We start from the raw sequence: 18,609 nt of genomic DNA, 5'->3' as shown, positions 1-18,609 counted from the left end.
AGGAGGTGATAGATGACCCAGTTGTTGACCCAGATTGGAAGCCATTGGGGGAAGAGGGTGCCGCTGCCAGTAGGTCAGAAGCGGAGGAGGATGATCTGCAGCAGCCATCTACATCACAACAACTGTCATCTGGCAAGCCTGTATCAGGCCAAAAACTTTTGTCAAAAACAAAAACAGTTTTAGGATAGCGTGGCCATCTGGTGAAAGTAGCACAGCGTGCAATGCCTGAAAAGGTATTCCATAGTAGGAAGAGTGTAGTGTGGCAATTTTTTAACCAAGATCCGAATGATCTGTCAAAAGTTTTCTGTAAGAAATGCTCAAATATCTTTAGCTGAGGGAAGAATCTTCAAAATTTAAATACAACGTACATGTTTAGACATTTAACCAGCATGCACTTGCAAGCCTGGACTAACTACCAAACATCCCGTACCATTGGTGAACCTGCTCAGAATGAAGGTAGTCAGCAACGCTTCATTGCTTCCCTCACTGTAAGCCCACCGGTTAGGACACCACCAGCAGCAAATGTGGAGGTATCGTCGCAAGGCCAAAGCAGTCAGGGAATCACAGGGTTATTGGTAGGAAACACTGTATATAGGCCAACATCAAGAATACCATCACTAACCCTCTCTAAATCCGCTATGTTCACCACCACTAGTTCCACCATATGCACCTCTCCAGTCCTTCTCAACCTACAAGAGACTCTCGTTAGGAAAAGAATGTACTCATCCTCTCATCCTCGTACATAGGGTTTGAACGCCCACATTGCTATACTAATCTCGTTAGAGATGATGCCCTACCGGTTGGTTGAAAGCGAAGCTTTCAAAGACCTGATGGCCTACGCAGTACCACGCTATGACCTACCCAGTTGGCACTTCTTTGCGAGAAAAGCCATCCCAGCTCTCCACCAGCATGTCAAAGACCGCATTGTCCATGCACTGAGGCAATCAGTCAGTGGAAAGGTGCACCTCACAAGAGATGCATGGACCAGTAGGCATGGCCAGGGACGTTTTGTGTCCATCATGGTGCACTGGGTTAATGTGGTGGATGCAGGGTCCACAGGGGACAGCCATAGTGGGACAGTTCTGCCTAGCCCACGGTCTAGGAAACAGTTGGCTGTAGGCGTTCACCACCCCTCCTCCTCCTTCTCCAGAAGCGAAAGCTCGTCCACAGAGCGCAATCGCACGACCTCTCCATTCGCAGCTGCCAGTGTTGCACACGAGGTGTCCCATTATCGAACAGCTAGTGGTAAGTGTCAGCAGGCTGTGTTACAAATGAAGCGTTTGGGTGACAACAGACACACCGCGGAAGTACTGGCCGAGTACTTGCAGCAACAAAATCAGTCATGGCTGGGCAGTGTACATCTTGAGACAGGTAAGGTAGTCAGTGATAAGAGAAGGAATTTTATGGCTGCCATAGCCCTTTCAGAACTGAAACACATACCTTGCCTGGCTCACACCTTGAACCTAGTGGTGAAGTGCTTCCTCAAAAATTATCCGGAGTTACCAGCCCTGCTCCTGAAGGTGCAAAGACTTTGCTCGCACATCTGTTAGTCGCCCGTACACTCCAGCTGTATGCTGAACCATCAGCGATCGCTGAATCTTCCCCAGCACTGCCTAATAATCGACATTGCAACAAGGTGGAACTCCACACTGCACATGCTTCAGAGACTGTGTGAAAAAAGATTTGCATGGCCGCTCGGCCATGCGCTAATGTAAACTTTTTAACTTGTGTGTGTAGATGTATGCCTGTCGATGGGTGAAAGCTCCAAATCATTCCCATCCCTAATGTTGTTGCCTGCTCGCGAATGGTGAAGCTACCTAGCACCCGACAGTGCTATCCTAAACACATTAGCACAAGTAACTGAATCTAGTTAGCAGCGACTGCCAGAGTGGCGCCATGTGCAGATAGTGCACATTCCAGGCCCTAGTTATGGTTGATTCCCTGGCACCACAGTTGCGGTGTCGAGTGCAAGAGATCTAGAGAGACTCTTACCCTGAGTCTTGGGGCAGAGTTCTGTGTCGCCTTGCTTGTGCTGTCTTTCCGGTATCGAGGCCCTGTGACGCAACAAGGTTTGCTTCCTTCATACCCGGTGAAGCTAACCTCTGTGTGTACTCACATAATACCACCATATAGTCTGTCATTACGAAGCAGCAGGTCTTAGCTGGCATATCAGTAATTTAGACCAGGGGATCCCAAACTCTTACATGACATTGTACAATTTGAAGTAGTAATAATTTTGATGGGGAAATGATAATCGGGGACCACCTTGATATATTCTTATAATTCATACACATATTCTTGTTAGTCTAGCAGGATATGCCCAGACTTGTCCAGATTTGCTAAGTCATTGACTATTGATTGGAATTGCTGACAAGGGTGAGGTTAATCAGATGAACTTTAGGACCGTACGTGCCTGTCTGCAGGTTACCTCTTATGTAAGGATCACCTGATGAATTAATGATGACCTCATATGTAATAAACAGCTGATTCGCGCATAAACATAATGTATACGCCTACTCAAAAGTGTATATAACTGAATGTACGTATCCAGTAAACTTTATGACTTCTGAAACAGATTACGTCTGTTTCTGTTCATCATTGCTCGAGCATCCTCATATCTGGCAGCCATCCAATATCCCTGAGGGTCTGACTTGCAGACCACCTTAATAATTTCTGTATGGCACTCCATGATAATGTTGCTTGTGTTTCATTTTATTTTCTATCCCAAGTAATAGCAAACAGTCTGTATAATGTAAACCTTTGTTGCAGTCTGGGCAAGCCTAGTTTATTTGCTTTTGTTGCTTCTCTGTCTAATGTAAGTAAACCTTGGTACTTGTAATATGTGTGAAAGTTTTGCAGCATATAAGTATGGGCAGATATATGCTGCCAATTCAAATTTAGCACTTAGACTTGGATTAGTGTTATTGTGTATAATTTCCTATTGTTTATCCACACTGATCCCTTGCAAGAAACTATTGTTCTCTCTACGACTCAATTAGCATGTCCCTATGGTCCCAAGTATGTATCGTTTGATTTCCAACACATGGTAATAGCTGTTATTTGTGTAATCTGGATAGTAGTGACAGTAAAGCTTAATGTATAGAAAACATAATTGAGTCTTCAAAAAACTGAAAAACAATACATCTGACTGTACACGTTGAAATATTACATGGGAACTGCATGGCACTATTATTTTAACACTACATGGTAATATTTTCATTCAAACTATAATTTATAAGTTAACCCTTTTCTAGTTTGTAAGGAAGCTGCAATTTTTACAGTTATCTCAGATTGACAAAAAAATATAATATGCCTCTCTTGACTAGTAGACAAAGATATTGCTTCAATATCACATATAACATTTCAATGGAGGAAGTTGAGTTATGTAAATAGTCACAAGCCATTAGTCACAATCTAATGGAAGAAATTGTTGTGTAGATGGCTCAGAAAATTTTCTTAGCAATGGGTTTAAAAAAAGAACATTAAAGAGAGGAATTAATAAGGGCATAACGATTACTCTATAATATATTTTTTAAAATGAATCCCAATATGGTCAACACCTTTAAAAACAGTAAGCAGAGAAGCAATTTTATCAAATAATATTGTCCCCTGATTCTAAAAACCCAGCAAGGTGACCCTGTAAAAAAATGTGGAGAAATATTTTAAAGAGATTTGAAACTGGATTATTGGAGCTTCTAAAAGTGGTATTCTCATCTATAAAATCCTGTTCCAATATGTAGTAGGTATAATAATAATATAAAATACCTTCAATTAGAAATGTAGCATAGCTCTTCTGATAAGATATGTTGTATACCCCATGTGCAGAGCATTGCTGTGGCTTAGGTATCCTTGGTTACAACCACTCATATAGTGACAGTAGGTTAGTTAGTTAGTTAGCTGTTAGTTGTCATAACCATGGATATCTCGGTTGCTGAAATGCCCTGCCCATGAGGTAAGCGACCTAGCGAATCAGAAGAACTACACAAAATTTCTAATTGGAGGTTTTTGCTAATATTATTAGTATTACACCTACTACATATTGGGATAGGATCTGGGAATATCCCTTTAAGTATAAAATCAAAACAATTGAATCATCAACCCCAAAATGACGAAACACAGATGTTGGTTTTAAAACATTTATTGCAAGAGCTAAATAACTGTAAATAACGTTGAACCGGCAAAGCAGTAACAAGGATAACTGGTTAGATACGTATTCTGTCATAGTCATCAAACACCCCTCACAAACTGACAAATTACTGCAAAAAGCAATGCACCCTTTCCCATTTTCACGCCTAAATTGTGGATAAAATCGTGAGTTTCTATACACAAAATATATTTCTTAGAAGAAAACAAAGAACCATCCAATTAACAAACTCTTCATAAATGTTTAATTGTGGCATAAGATATTTTCTTTTCAGTAAGGAATTTTGCATGCTATTTATTTGTTTAAATTGTCTGTCATGCCTTAACTAAAACTTTGATAAAATGTTCCAATTTATGTCTACGTGCAACTGAGATTCTATGAACATCAGAATTCACTTTTGGCTAAACAGTGATATGATTTTTTTTTTTTTCCTGCCAGGCATTGGCCAATGAAGTTAACAAACATTATTTAACAACATAAATTGATTCCTAATCTTTTCTGCCAATTGGCCTACTAGGAGAATGCCCTGTTATACTATGGAATCACAACACATTGAATATTTTGAGGCTAATGATCTAAGAAAAAACACTTGTGTTATTACAGCACACTAACAACGAAGGGTGCCATGTTAGCAATAAAACTGTTTTCAAAACTAGATCAACGACATTAGGACTATAAGATTATTTTATTGCAGGGTTTTATATGTCTTGTTTCCAATTGCATTTCATAAAAAAAATAATTTCCAAACTTTTCCAATTGACATTACGTAGAAATGCTTAACTTGAAGGACATGTAAACGTATTGCCAACTTTACTCTTCTTCAGAACAATTTAATTGCTAATTGGCCTTCATACATCCCTACCACACTAAAACATGAGCATTTATATTTTAACACAAGTGTTTTAAGTTATTATATGTTAGACATAAAACACTGAAACACTCAACACCTGAAGAAAAACGTAAAAAAAGAAAATACTGCAGAATGCAACCGACACAAAATTATGCTACAGTATATAAGTGAACTTTATAAGTACACAAGGTTGTTAGTAGTAACTTGCTTCTATTTACATGTACTTGAACACTGAATGACATACAAGTGTCCACTAACATTATTAATAGCACAATAGGTTTCATCTTTAAAGATTTAGCTGGTTTGTTTCAAAGTATGATGTCAAGTATAATTGTTCCAGAACATATCGACAACAAGAAGAGCACAATTCATCTAAATTGAAATGCTTCTCAACTACAACAATCCACACTCGGTTAGGTCATTTTTTTTTCCGTTTCATTATATCAATACAGCAAAATGTATCCTGCAGTCTAAAGCAGCAGTCCAGGGTAAATTAAATCTTGAAAAAAGGAAAAAAAAAATCAGAGTTTTTAACTCCTTTCACCAAAATAATCACAAATCTAGAAATATATTTATTCACATATATTAGAACACCACATTATCAATGGTGTCCACACAAAATTATGCATATTTTTGTTATACAGTATGTCGCATAGTTCTAGAGGTCTACTCAGTACTTTAAGCTCTGAATGCACAATTATAGCAAACCTAGTTTGGCTAATGTCACTGGTCCAAAAAAGACATGTTTATAGTTGCTGCTCCTTTGGGCTATCCAGAGCACCTGAGACTTGCTTGTAGGATTTTAAATTTGCCAAAGGAATGTCACTCATATGATTTCCACTTGTGAACTGTCCATCAGTAGCGCCATATTGATTTCGGTCATTGAATTGGTTTTTGTTGCTATCTTCTTTCCATGTTTTTGTCAATGTATGTCCATTAACCAATTTGTCCTTTTTCAGCCAATCTTTTTGAGGTGCAAACGTAGAAAGAGGTGATTTCGGTTGCTGGTAAGGACCCAGGCTTGGTGGCATCCAGCAATTATCGGAGTGGCCCAAAACTAGGCATTCTTGTGTGCACATTTCCGTAGCTTCTCCTAATCCTCTAGGTCCAAGAGGTCCATCTGCATGAAAGACAGAAACATAATTTACAAATATATTAAATGCAAATTTAATCAAATTCAATATCTATATAACACATTAGGATTAGGTTAAGCAGTTTTTACCATTTAAATTGCTTACATGAGAAATTTTAGTTTATGTTTTTGTTGCCTGATATTAAGAAAAAACACCCTCAGCTCACTATACAATATGGAAAAATAAATATTAATTGTGCGATATCTTAATAAAAATATACCAATATCACAATTAGTAATAAAAATCAAACACAAACAAACCCTAATTTCAATAATATATTTTTTATTCTCTATTCTCACAAAAAAGATGGATTAAATGTTAATCAAGAAATAGTAAACAGCCAAACTAGTTTTTGAAAACTCTGTTTGATAAATCTGACTTAGGCCTGGTAAAAAGGGGCATATTTCACAGTCCATCTGAACTCAGCCTTAGGAGGCGGAAGAGATATTAATACTAGAACTACTGATGGAGTCATATTGACTCCTCACAATTTTTATTTCTCTTCTGTGACTACATTTTTCCGAATTCTGGCTTGAGACTCGATGACTTTTACTCATTTAGGATGCGAAAAAAGATTTTGTGACAATAAATAATTTTGAAAAAAAAATCAGTACCTTTTTTTCAAAATTTACCTTTAATTACCAAAGGGAGTCATTTTTACTCCCTACTATATTATGTAAGTCTTTGTTGCTGAATGTTGTTATTCCTTTTAGTTTTCATTTACTTGTATGTTAAGAATACATGTTGTCTTTGACTTAGAATAATTAGCATTTTTGCAAATATGCTTGACATACACAGGACATATACAGGACATCCGACAATGAACCAGTGAACTCTCGAGTGGACTACATATTTTCTTTAGAATATGGCCTGCAGTTTTTCTAATTGCTCACATGGCTAGAACTGAGCTGAAGCCTGACGATATTCTTGCTATTTTGCATTCTATACATTCTATACACATTCTATAAATTAAAGTTACAATAATACCAGGAGCAAGAAACTCTAAAAATGAACAAAAACAACCAAGGAGTCAAAATGTACACATCCGATCTCAAATGTGTATACAATTTCATGACTGCAAATCAGCTTGTGGAAAGTGCCATATCAGCTCTCTAAAACACTGTATCAGAAAATTGATTTTCTGCTTGATTTTTATCCTAAGTCATATGGCAAGATTCATAAAAGGGTAGATATTGACTTCTAGAATTGATACTTCCTAGAGGTGGCATCAGGGCCTTGATGAGAGGTAAGCATGGTGAGGGGGAAAAAGTGGCATTGCTGAATGCTAGAGGCTGCCTGACACATTTTTTTGGCGCTATCATTTAGTCCCAGACACCACTCACACCACTATCTGCTAGCGCCCTGGCCGTCGCTCGCTCCCTGCACTAAATTGTATTTGTGTCTGTCAGATGTGTCGGCGCCACAAGGGATGGGAGCAGAGGAGCTGTCATCAGCTCACTGCTCCTCTGGGGACTCCAGAAGAATGCAGGCCACTTTCATCCTGCACCCTGTTGGAGAGATTGCAAGCGGGGGATGTCAGATGGCACCATTCAGTGTTCACTGCTGTACAAGATAGAAGAGGAGACGGAGGCTGCAGTGGACTGGAGCCTGGATTAGGGGAGTATCACTTTTTAAATATTTTTTATTAGTTTGTCAATGAATGGGGGACATAACAGGAGGAGTTAACTGTTGAGGCCTACGTTTGCTGGATGTGTCGCTGGGTCTGGGGACATAAATGGGGCTAGGCATGTGGGGCTTACTGTGAGGAAAGACAAGGGGCTGATTATGGGGACATATGTGTGCATTGTGTGCAAAATTGGGTCAAGAACTACAGGAAACGTCTTACTTCTGTAATTACAAACAAAGGTTTATGTACCAAATATTAAGTTCTGTTTTTCTATTGTATCAAATACTTATTTCATGCAATAAAATGCAAATTAATTCTGTAAAAATCATGCAATGTGATTTTCTGGATTTTTTTTAAATTATGTTTCTCTCAGTTGAAATGTACCTAAAATGAAAAATAATAGACCTCTCCATCTTTGTAGGTGGGAAGACTTCTAAAATCGGCAGTGTAACAAATACTTATTTTCCTCACTGTATGAGGTTCTTATTGTGGGGACTAAAGGTACCTTCACACATAACGATATTGTTAACGATATCATTGCTATTTGTGACGTAGCAACGATATCGTTAATGAAATCGTTATGTGTGACAGCGACCAACGATCAGGCCCCTGCTGGGAGATCGTTGGTCGCTGAATAAAGTCCAGAACTTTATTTCATCGCTGGATCTCCCGTGGACATCGCTGGATCGGCGTGTGTGACACCGATCCAGCAATGTCTTCACTGGTAACCAGGGTAAACATCGGGTAACTAAGCGCAGGGCCGCGCTTAGTAACCCGATGTTTACCCTGGTTACCATGCTAAAAGTAAAAAAAAACAAACACTAGATACTTACCTACCGCTGTCTGTCCTCCAGCGCTGTGCTCTGCTCTCCTCCTGTACTGGCTGTGAGCCGGAAAGCAGAGCGGTGACGTCACCGCTCTGCTTTCCGGCTCACAGCCAGTACAGGAGGAGTACAGAGAAGCAGAGCGCAGCGCTGGAGGACAGACGGCTGTAGGTAAGTATGTAGTGTTTGTTTTTTTTTACTTTTAGCATGGTAACCAGGGTAAACATCGGGTTACTAAGCGCGGCCCTGCGCTTAGTTACCCGATGTTTACCCTGGTTACCGGCATCGTTGGTCGCTGGAGAGCGGTCTGTGTGACAGCTCTCCAGCGACCAAACAGCGACGCTGCAGCGATCCGGATCGTTGTCGTTATCGCTCCAGCGTCGCTTAATGTGAAGGGGCCTTTACAAGCAACTGACTCTGGGGACATTATTAAGGGCTCGCTGTGGTGACATACAAGGGATTGACTGTGAGGACATATAAGGGGCTGGATGTGGGGCTTGCTGTGGAGACATAAGAGGGACTGGCTGTGGGGACATACAAGGGGCTGGCTGTGGGGACATATGCAAGGATGACTGTGGGGACATGCGAGATGCTTGCTGTGGGGCTAGCTGTGAGGACATATGAGGAGCTGGCTGTGGGGACATATGTAGGGTTGTGTGTTGGGACATTATTAAGGGCTGGCTGTAATGTCATGCATGGGCTGACTGTGGGGACATATGAAGGGCTTGCTGTGGGGACATATGAGGGGCAGGCTGAGGGGCATTATGAGGGGTTGACTGTGGGGACCTACGTGAGGCTGAATGTGGGGATTTATGTGGAGCTGGCTGTGAAGACTTTGGGGACTGGTTGTGGGTAGTTTTGTGTGGCTTCATGTGGGACCTAGATGTGGATGGTGATGACATACATTGGGATGACTGTGGGGACATTAGAGGGACTGACTGTGGTGAGATATGTGGAGCTGGCTATGGGGACATATCTGGGGTTGGCTGTGGAGACATTCGAGAGGCTGGCTTTGAGGACATACGAGGGGCTGGCTGTTGGGACATAACAAGAGGGGCTAGCTGTTGAGACATAACAAGAGGGGCTGTGAGGTATATCATTTTATGGGAGAATGTGGGAAACACTACACTGAGAGGCAGTGCTGTAAAAGACATAAATGGACAGTGGGACATCATACTATAAAGGATGTGTGGTGGGCATCATACTGTATAGGGGGCTATGAGGAACAATATACTGGAGCTGTGGAGATGTCATAATGTATTGGAGGCTGTGGTGACTAGTGTTGAGCGATACCGTCCGATACTTGAAAGTATCGGTATCGGATAGTATCGGCCGATACCTGAAAAATATCGGATATCGCCGATACCGATATCCGATACCAATACAAGTCAATGGGACATCAAGTATCGGAAGGTATTCTCATGGTTCCCAGGGTCTGAAGGAGAGGAAACTCTCCTTCAGGCCCTGGGATCCATAGGGATGTGTAAAATAAAGAATTAAAATAAAAAATATTGATATGCTCACCTCTGCGGCGGCCCCTGGACTTGACCCTGCTAATCGGGAGGCTTCTTTGTTTAAAAAGCGCGACTTTCGGACCTGTGAATGACGTCCCGGCTTCTGATTGGTCGCGTGCTGCCCATGTGACCGGCACGCGACCAATCAGAGGCCGCGACGTCATTCACAGGTCCTCAATTCCTAGAATTAGCAGTTTTGTGAATGAGAATGACGTCGCGGCTTCTGATTGGCCGCGTGCCGGTCACATGGGCGGCACGCTGATAAGGGCACACAGTGTGAAGGATTTAGCTGATAATGGCACACAGTCTGGTGGTTAAATCATTAAGGTGGACAGTGTGGAGGCCATATACAATAGGAGGCTTATTTAGGGCATAGTATGGAGTGATATTTTTATTCATAGGGGATTTTATTAACACTCTTATTTTTAAGGCCATTGTTTTGGGATTTGCTGTAGAAGAGTGAAGAAGAGGGAATATGCAGAGAATAGCTCTGGATATAAAAGTCATCATATTTGCATTTGGACAAGATGGAAACAAAAAGAATGAAATTACTTAATCAGAGAAGAGTTCACATATAATGTATTTGGATATACATGTTTACTTGTTGATACTGAATAAGCCTCATCAGTACTATGGTTCCTATATGATCCACAGTCTCATAAACACTGATAACAACGACTCCCAGCATCTCTTTACCTTTGCTAAGGACATACTGGGATGTCTAGTTTCATGAGATACAAATGCATATTGGCCTGACTTCACATTACAATTGACTGTTTTACTAAGCTTGGTGGTGGTTCTGGTGACATATACCATATTTTTCGGACTATAAGATGCTCCAGACCATAAGACGCATCCCAAATTTACAGAAGAAAAATAGTGGAAAAAATGAATGTGTCAAATGAGGGTCCATCTTACAGTCCAAATTATTCAGCTTACCTGGGGGTAGGGTGTGATAGGGAGTGCTGGTGGAGTGGGGTCCTAGGAGGTGTTCGGTAGTCTGGTTCATCCTAGGCTGGTGCAACAGGCTTGGTGGTGTGGGGGCTCCGCCATTTTGTGAAAGCCTCCACACATCCATCCCATGCTGATGTGCAGCACTTTTGCAGATGATAGGTGGTGCAGGGGCTCCACCGGTGTTTTGTGAGAGGCAGGAGCCCCCTGCACTTCTATTGCTGTAATGATGAGTTGATCTTCATAAAAATGGCCACCGGAGGCAGCGCATGCACAGAATGAGATCTCTGGAGATGAGATCTTGGTGCCGAGATCTCGTCTCCCAATATCTCAGTACAACATCTCATTCTGTGCATGCGCTGCTCCGGCGGCCATTTTCATGAAGATCAACTCATCATTACAGCAATGGAAGTGCGGGAGCTCTGGCATTTCACAAAAAGCCAGCAGAGCCCCCGCACCACCGATCCTCTGCCAAACTGCCGTGCATCAGCCTGTGATATGTCTCCTGGTATGTGCATCCTGACCATAAGATGCACCCCCATTTCCCCCAAAAAAATTTGGGGAAAAAGTGTGTCTCATGGTCCAAAAAATATGGTGCATGTATTGATGGTACTGGTGTATTTATTTACTGACAGTGGTTCTTATGATGTATTCATGTACTAATTGAGGTCCTGATGACTCATTTATGTACTGATGATGATTCTGGTGATGTATTCAAGTATTGATGGTGGCTCTAGTGACATATTTAGCTTTTGTTTATGGTTCTGTTGATGTATTTATTTACTGTTGATGGCCCTGGTGTTCTATTTATGTACTGATGATGATTTTGGTTTCATATGCTAATGGTTGAAGTGATGAATACAGCATCAAAACAATCACCACTTCATGAATATATCAGAACAGCCATAAGTAGTACATAAATAAAGCACCAGAACAACAATCACCTGTATAAATACATACTCAGAACCATCAGCATTACAGGAATACATCACCAGAACCATCATCAGTACAGGTATGTGGCACAAAAACCACCATCAGTACAGGAATACAGCACCATGACCAGCATCAGTTTTGTTGCAAGCTGTATTTGTAACATGACAGATGTGAAATCCATCATATATATCCCTTTATCTATAATGGTCTCTGTTTATTTTCCAATAGGGTATCTGCCAAATGCTGGACATTGTCATTGAAACCAATTGGCTCCCATTATAGTTAATTTATAATAGTTTCCATGACTATCCTTGTATTTTACATATAACATAAATGTTGAATATTGCTATTTGTTACTAGTATTGTGTAAGTGGTTCCCAAACACTGAATAATTCTGTATCTAACATTGAAAACATACTTCCTGTTGAGCCTCAACCCCAAAGTGCATCACTTTTTTTTTACTTATGCTGGTATGTTTTGGTGAAAAATAACAATTGTAATGGAAGTGGTCATCAGAGCTTTGTACCTGACTCATCGGAGGTGGAGAGGAAATATGTTAACGGCTCTTTTAACTTAGTCTCTTACCCATTCCTTTACTTAGGGGGCTGAGAGTTCATCGAGAAAGGGGAAGGCGCCATTGACTTCATCTGCCTAGGGCACCAAAATACCTTGTCCCGGCCCTGTGTGGCATTAGAGTTCAAGTCCCCTTCCTCTGTTTATAAATGTATGGTTCCAAGGACGCATTCTCATCAAAATTGTGTGAAATACGCTGATCAACTTCATACTGATGAAACCCTATACTAAAATTGTCTCAGTCTATATAAAAATGGTCATTGATTCATAGAGAAGTAGAATCTTTCCTACATTGTTTCATTCTATATATGAGTCACATCTGGAAATGAGCAACAAAACCTTCATTGAAAAACTGGTTTTAAACTGTATGTATGAACACATACTCAAACTGAGGAAGCATTAGTGCATGACCGATACTCTGAGATTCAGCAATCTGCCTCAGGACATTAAACTGTGAATTGTAGGGTGTAACATTAAAGAGAATGTGTCACCTTGTGGTTGTTTATGTTAATCATTTACTTTCTGCCATCTGTCTTTGATAGCTACATATGTATCTTCAAGGCTTATTGCACTCACTCTTGTTTGTAAAAATACAGGAAATTATTGCTAATATTTTTAATTACTGTATTTCTTGCAATGCATGCAAAAAATGTAAATGAACCATAATAAAAGAATAATAAATTTGCTGAGTGCAAACATGAATAATTCAACCTGCAGAATAAAATCAATCAAAAAAATATTCTATGCTCAGTAAAAGGAATACGCTATATATATTTTTTGTTTACTATTATTCTTATTCTTATTATTATTATTGTTATTCAGAAGCTCTCTTATTTCTATTAAGAGATTCCATTTTCTTTAGATTTTCTTTATATACCGATTAGAGATGAACAAAAAAGATACCTATTTTAGATTCACCCCTAAGATGCAGTAACTAGATCTGACTAAGCCTCACGTGGTGGCATGGAGCATGTACCTCATTGATATCAATGTGATGTTTTGCCTCATGCGATCATGGTATAAGTCCTAATCAGTGCCAGAAGATCTGAAAACTGGAGGAAAAGATCATAAAACTGGACGGAGGGCAGTGATGGCAGGACAGGTGAACAGCAGACCTATCACAGTTAATTATAATATTTTATTATTTTTAACCTCTTCCCGAAACACAAAAAAATTCAGCAAAATTGTGGTCCGCTAGCAATCATTTTGCGGAATTTGTACAAATCGAATCCCTTAAATGTCTGATTTCCAATACTGATTTTTTTTAATCTTACTAATTTTAGTTTCCTATCAATTTGTTCATCTCTAGTACAGACTGTTTAACTTTTGATACTTAAGTTCCCTTAAAATGTTTGCTTTTAATGCAGATGAACATTTTTTTTTTCTTGTCATCAACTTGACCCTTGTAAACAATTATAATTTATACAAATGAGACAGTGTGTAGATTTGTGCACACATTTAAGCCACTCATATATTCAGTTTCCTAGTCATTCAATATTTTCTATTTCTGGCCATAAATGCATTCAGCTGTATTTAAATGAATTGATACATGTAAGTTAAATATCTAATATTTATTTCTACGTTGAATCCATATATAAAATGGCAAAAGTTGCAGGATTTATTAGTAATATTGTGGGGACAATCAAATCTAAACACTATTATCACCAATCCCGGGACAGTATGACTTTGGGTCTACATTACTTGGTGACAGGATAATAAGGATAACAGTGAGAAGCAGTAAATTTAAATATCAAGTACTACCAAAGAGAAAGACATGTGGAATTAATTGCTAGTTAAGCAGTAAGAGAAGGTTTAGCTAAGTCAAATGGAGTCTAATAATATGAAAATTGAAATTACCTGCTGCATCACATATAATTAATTGGTGAAATCTTTACGTACCTTTAAAATAATTATTTGAGAAAAAATATGGCTGAGTACACATGAAGTTTGTCAGGTGTATGTAGCTTTAAGAAAGGCCTGATGTCACAGCGCCATCTGTAGATATTTTTTGCTAGACACTTATCAACTTCGTACAGTTTTCATTAGCTTCACTTTATTAGCTCCTAACTTCTCTTAGGGTGCACCATGAATGTTGTCTTTTTTTCTTCTCCTTTAAGGAAAGTTAACTTCCTATGTCCCACAAAGTCGCAATGGCTATCTTCCCTTTGAAATCTGATGAAGCCCACGGCAAGTGACACCGTATAAAGTGAAATCAGTCCCTAATAACATCTGTCTGCCCCCCTGTCTCAGTCTCCTGGACAACAGATAGACTTTAATTCCTAAACTGCTGCAGCATTAGCATTTATTCAGCACTAGTCATAACCACAACAGACAGCAGTCCATATGAGGGCTGTAAAAACAGCACATCAACAACTGTATCTGATGCAGTGCAGTGGCTTGTATAATATATAATAGCAGAGAGCAACATATAGTGCAAAAGAATAATGCAAAATCATAAAGGTAACATGCCTAACTTAACTCCTTAACGACTGGAGGTATTTTTGTTTTTGTATTATAGTTTTTTAAACCCCTTCTTCACAACACCATACATTTTTTGTTTTTGGTCAATATGGCATTGTAAGGGCTTATTTTTTGCAGGACAAGTTGAACTTTTGAATGAAACCGAACATTTGAATGAAACCATTGATTTTAACATGTCCTGTACTGAATAACGGTAAAAAAATTCCAAGTGTGGTGAAAAAGAGCAATTTCACATTTGTTTTTTTCGTCTTTTTTTTTTTTACAAAATTTACCAAATGCTAGAACTGACCTGCCATTATGATTCTCCAGGTCATTACCAGTTCATAGTGTTAGGGTTCGCGTATCGCACGAAATATAAGTTATGGTAAAGTGCAATCGCAACCAGGGATCCACAGTGCAATGATGGAAAACCGCAGCTAGTTTACAATGGTGGAACGAAGCTGCGAGCCAGCACTATAAACACACCAAGTTAAAGGTCACTCAGTGATAACAGAGAGCTAAGTACCTAGCTCTATTGCATCACAGAGCGGTACTAAGAGGAAAGCACTCAGAGCTTTACCCTGTTAAATGTCACAGGAGTAAAGCAGTAATGACGCTAGTATGAGTCCTTATAGCTACCCACCAGGGAAGTCTAAGCTGATGATTGTTCTGGCTCTGACACTCGACTGTGCTTACCGCACACACAACTTGAGTTACACGAAGTCAGATGCTAAGCCAAGCGGGAGCTCCCACCCTACACTGCCTGAAGGGGGGTGATTTGAACTTTAATTTATTTTATAGTTTAAGTAATTTTAAAAACTTGTTTTAACTTTTCGCATGCTTCAATAGTCTCCATGGAAGACTAGAAGCTGCATTTGTCCGATCACTTGTGCCACACACAGGCGATTATCAGATTGCCTGTGTGTAGCAGAAATGCTCACTTGCTATGAGCGCCGACCACTGGGCCGCATTCATAGCAATCTGGCTATGACAGCCATAGAGGTCTGCTGGAGACCTATGGTTGTCAAGCCAACTCATCGGTGACCCGCGATCACGTGGCATGGTAACCGATGCGTGCGATTTCCGGTGCACTTCTGGTAAGCGTGTGTTAAATGCCACTGTCAGAGATTGACAGCAGCATTTAATATGTTAACAACCCCAGGTGGATCACAATTACACCCGTGGCTGTTAGAAGCACATGTCAGCTGTTCTAAATAGCTGACGTGCTGGGAAGGTTGTGGGTTCAGCACGGGAACCCACATCAAAGAGAGGGATTCCGATGTGGCTGCATTAATATGCCCATCGGAAAAGTGTTAAAGGGGTTGTCGAGATTAAAACTACAAGTTTGAAGTCATTCTGTGTGCCTGCAAACTTGTGAATCAAAACATTGTGCACACTGTTCACAATGCGGTTCTCCTTCTCCAGTTTCATCACCAGGAATGACTGTCATGTGACCTCAAGTTTTCAGTATGCCTACTCCCAGCCACAATCCAGCCAGACTGGTTTCGCCCTCGTTGCATCTAAATGGATTGTGACTGGGAGTGTGCATATCATATACTTGCTATCACATGCTTGCCATCCCTGTTGCAGACAGCAGAGAATCCTCACAGCACGAAGTGTGCCCAGTCTGTGTATTCACAAGTCTGCAGAATGACTGCAGACTTGTAATTTTAGACTGTACAACCCTTTTCATAATAAAAGCTTGACAATATGATGAATACAGTTCTCATTCATAAGGTATTTGTTTGACAGTTGTAGCATTATAATGTTAACCATGATTTTTTTATCCAAATACTCTATTTTTGCATCAACGTTAATTGCACTGGTTATATTCAAATCCTTCTAGAAGCTAATGTCATAAACTATCAGTTTATCATTATACTAACACTAGGTTTAAATTTATCTAAAGTCATTTATAAACTAATATTAGTTTCTTTATACCCAATTTCACAATTGACCCATTATCCTAATGACAGAAAAAATAAATGATAAATTATTTAAAGGGAATAATGAATATGGGAGGCGCCGGATCGGGACCGAGATGCCCATCGGAATGGACCACAGAGGGACCGCAGAGGGACCGCCCATGGGTGAGTATGATATAACCTGTCTTTGTTATCTTTCAGGATACATTGGGGGCTTATCTGCAGCATTACAGAATGCTGTAGATAAGCCCCTGATGCCGGTGGCCTTAGTTTATAGGCCACTACTGGGGTGACAGATTCCCTTTAAAAACACCAAAAAATCTTTTAAAAGTACTGATTACCTTTGCAAAAATGATGTAGAGAATTGAGAAAGGCTCACACTTAGAGCTGAAATGTCACTAAAGCACCCATTTTTCATGTACTGCTTGCTAGTCCTGCTTTTCAATTTTTCATATATATATATATATATATATATATATATATATATATATATATATACAGACCAAAAGTTTGGACACACCTTCTTATTTAAAGATTTTTCTGTATTTTCATGACTACGAAAATTGTAAATTCACACTGAAGGTATCAAAACTATGAATTAACACATGTGGAATTACATACTTAACAAAAAAGTGTGAAACAACTGAAAATATGTCTTATATTCTAGGTTCTTCAAAGTAGCCAACTTTTGATTTGATGACTGCTTTGCACACTCTTGGCATGCTCTTGATGAGCTTCAATAGGTAGTCACCGGAAATGGTTTTCACTTCACAGGTGTGCCCTGTCAGATTTAATAAGTGGGATTTCTTGCCTTATAAATGAGGTTGGGACCATCAGTTGTGGTGAGCAGAAGTCTGGAAGATACAAAGACTAGACTAAATACTGAATAGACTGTTTGAATTTGCATTATGGCAAGAAAAAAGCGGCTAAGTAAAGAAAAACAAGTGGCCATCATTACTTTAAGAAATGAAAATTAGTCAGTCCGAAAAATTGGGAAAACTATGAAAGTGTCCCCAAGTGCAGTTGCATAAACCATGAAGCGCTACAAAGAAACTGGCTCACATGAGTATCGCCCCAGGAAAGGAAGACCAAAAGTCACCTCTGCTTCTGAGGATAAGTTTATCCGAGTCACCAGCCTCAGAAATCGCTGGTTAACAGCAGCTCAGATTAGAGACCAGGTCAATGCCACACAGAGTTCTAGCAGCAGACACATCTCTACAACAACTGTTAAGAGGAGACTTTGTGCAGCAGGCCTTCATGGTAAAATAGCTACTAGGAAACCACTGCTAAGGACAGGCAACAAGCAGAAGAGACTTGTTTGGGCTAAAGAACACAAGGAATGGACATTAGACCAGTGGGAATCTGTGCTTTGGTCTGATGAGTCCAAATTTGAGATCTTTGGTTCCAACCACCGTGTCTTGCGTGAAGCAGAAAACATGAACGGATGTACTCTACATGCCTGCTTCTCACTGTGAAGCATGGAGGAGGAGGTGTGATGGTGTGGGGGTGCTTTGCTGGTGACACTGTTGGGGATTTATTCAAAATTGAAGGCATTCTGAACCAGAATGGCTACCACACAATCTTGCAGCGGCATGCTATTCCATCCAGTTTGCGTTTAGTTGGACCATCATTTATTTTTCAACAGGACAATGACCCCAAACACACCTCCGGGCTC

At 39.9% G+C, this 18,609-nt stretch overlaps 1 protein-coding gene across 1 annotated transcript in view; it reads right to left on the bottom strand.

The window, feature by feature from the left end:
- Nucleotides 1-4,122: 4,122 nt before the first annotated feature.
- The window catches only part of LOC138672241 (protocadherin-9-like), a 2,050,018-nt gene continuing 2,035,531 nt past the window's right edge, over nucleotides 4,123-18,609 (bottom strand). Inside the window, exon 4 of the mRNA XM_069760219.1 lies at nucleotides 4,123-6,114. Coding sequence (XP_069616320.1) covers nucleotides 5,741-6,114 — 374 coding nt within the window. The 3' untranslated portion in view covers nucleotides 4,123-5,740. The remainder of the gene's footprint in view (nucleotides 6,115-18,609) is intronic.

The sequence above is a fragment of the Ranitomeya imitator genome, chromosome 3 (assembly GCF_032444005.1).
Source record: "Ranitomeya imitator isolate aRanImi1 chromosome 3, aRanImi1.pri, whole genome shotgun sequence".
Lineage (NCBI taxonomy): Eukaryota > Metazoa > Chordata > Amphibia > Anura > Dendrobatidae > Ranitomeya > Ranitomeya imitator.
The sequence above is the reverse complement of the archived record's forward strand: the minus strand, read 5'-3'. Positions and strand labels throughout refer to the sequence as shown.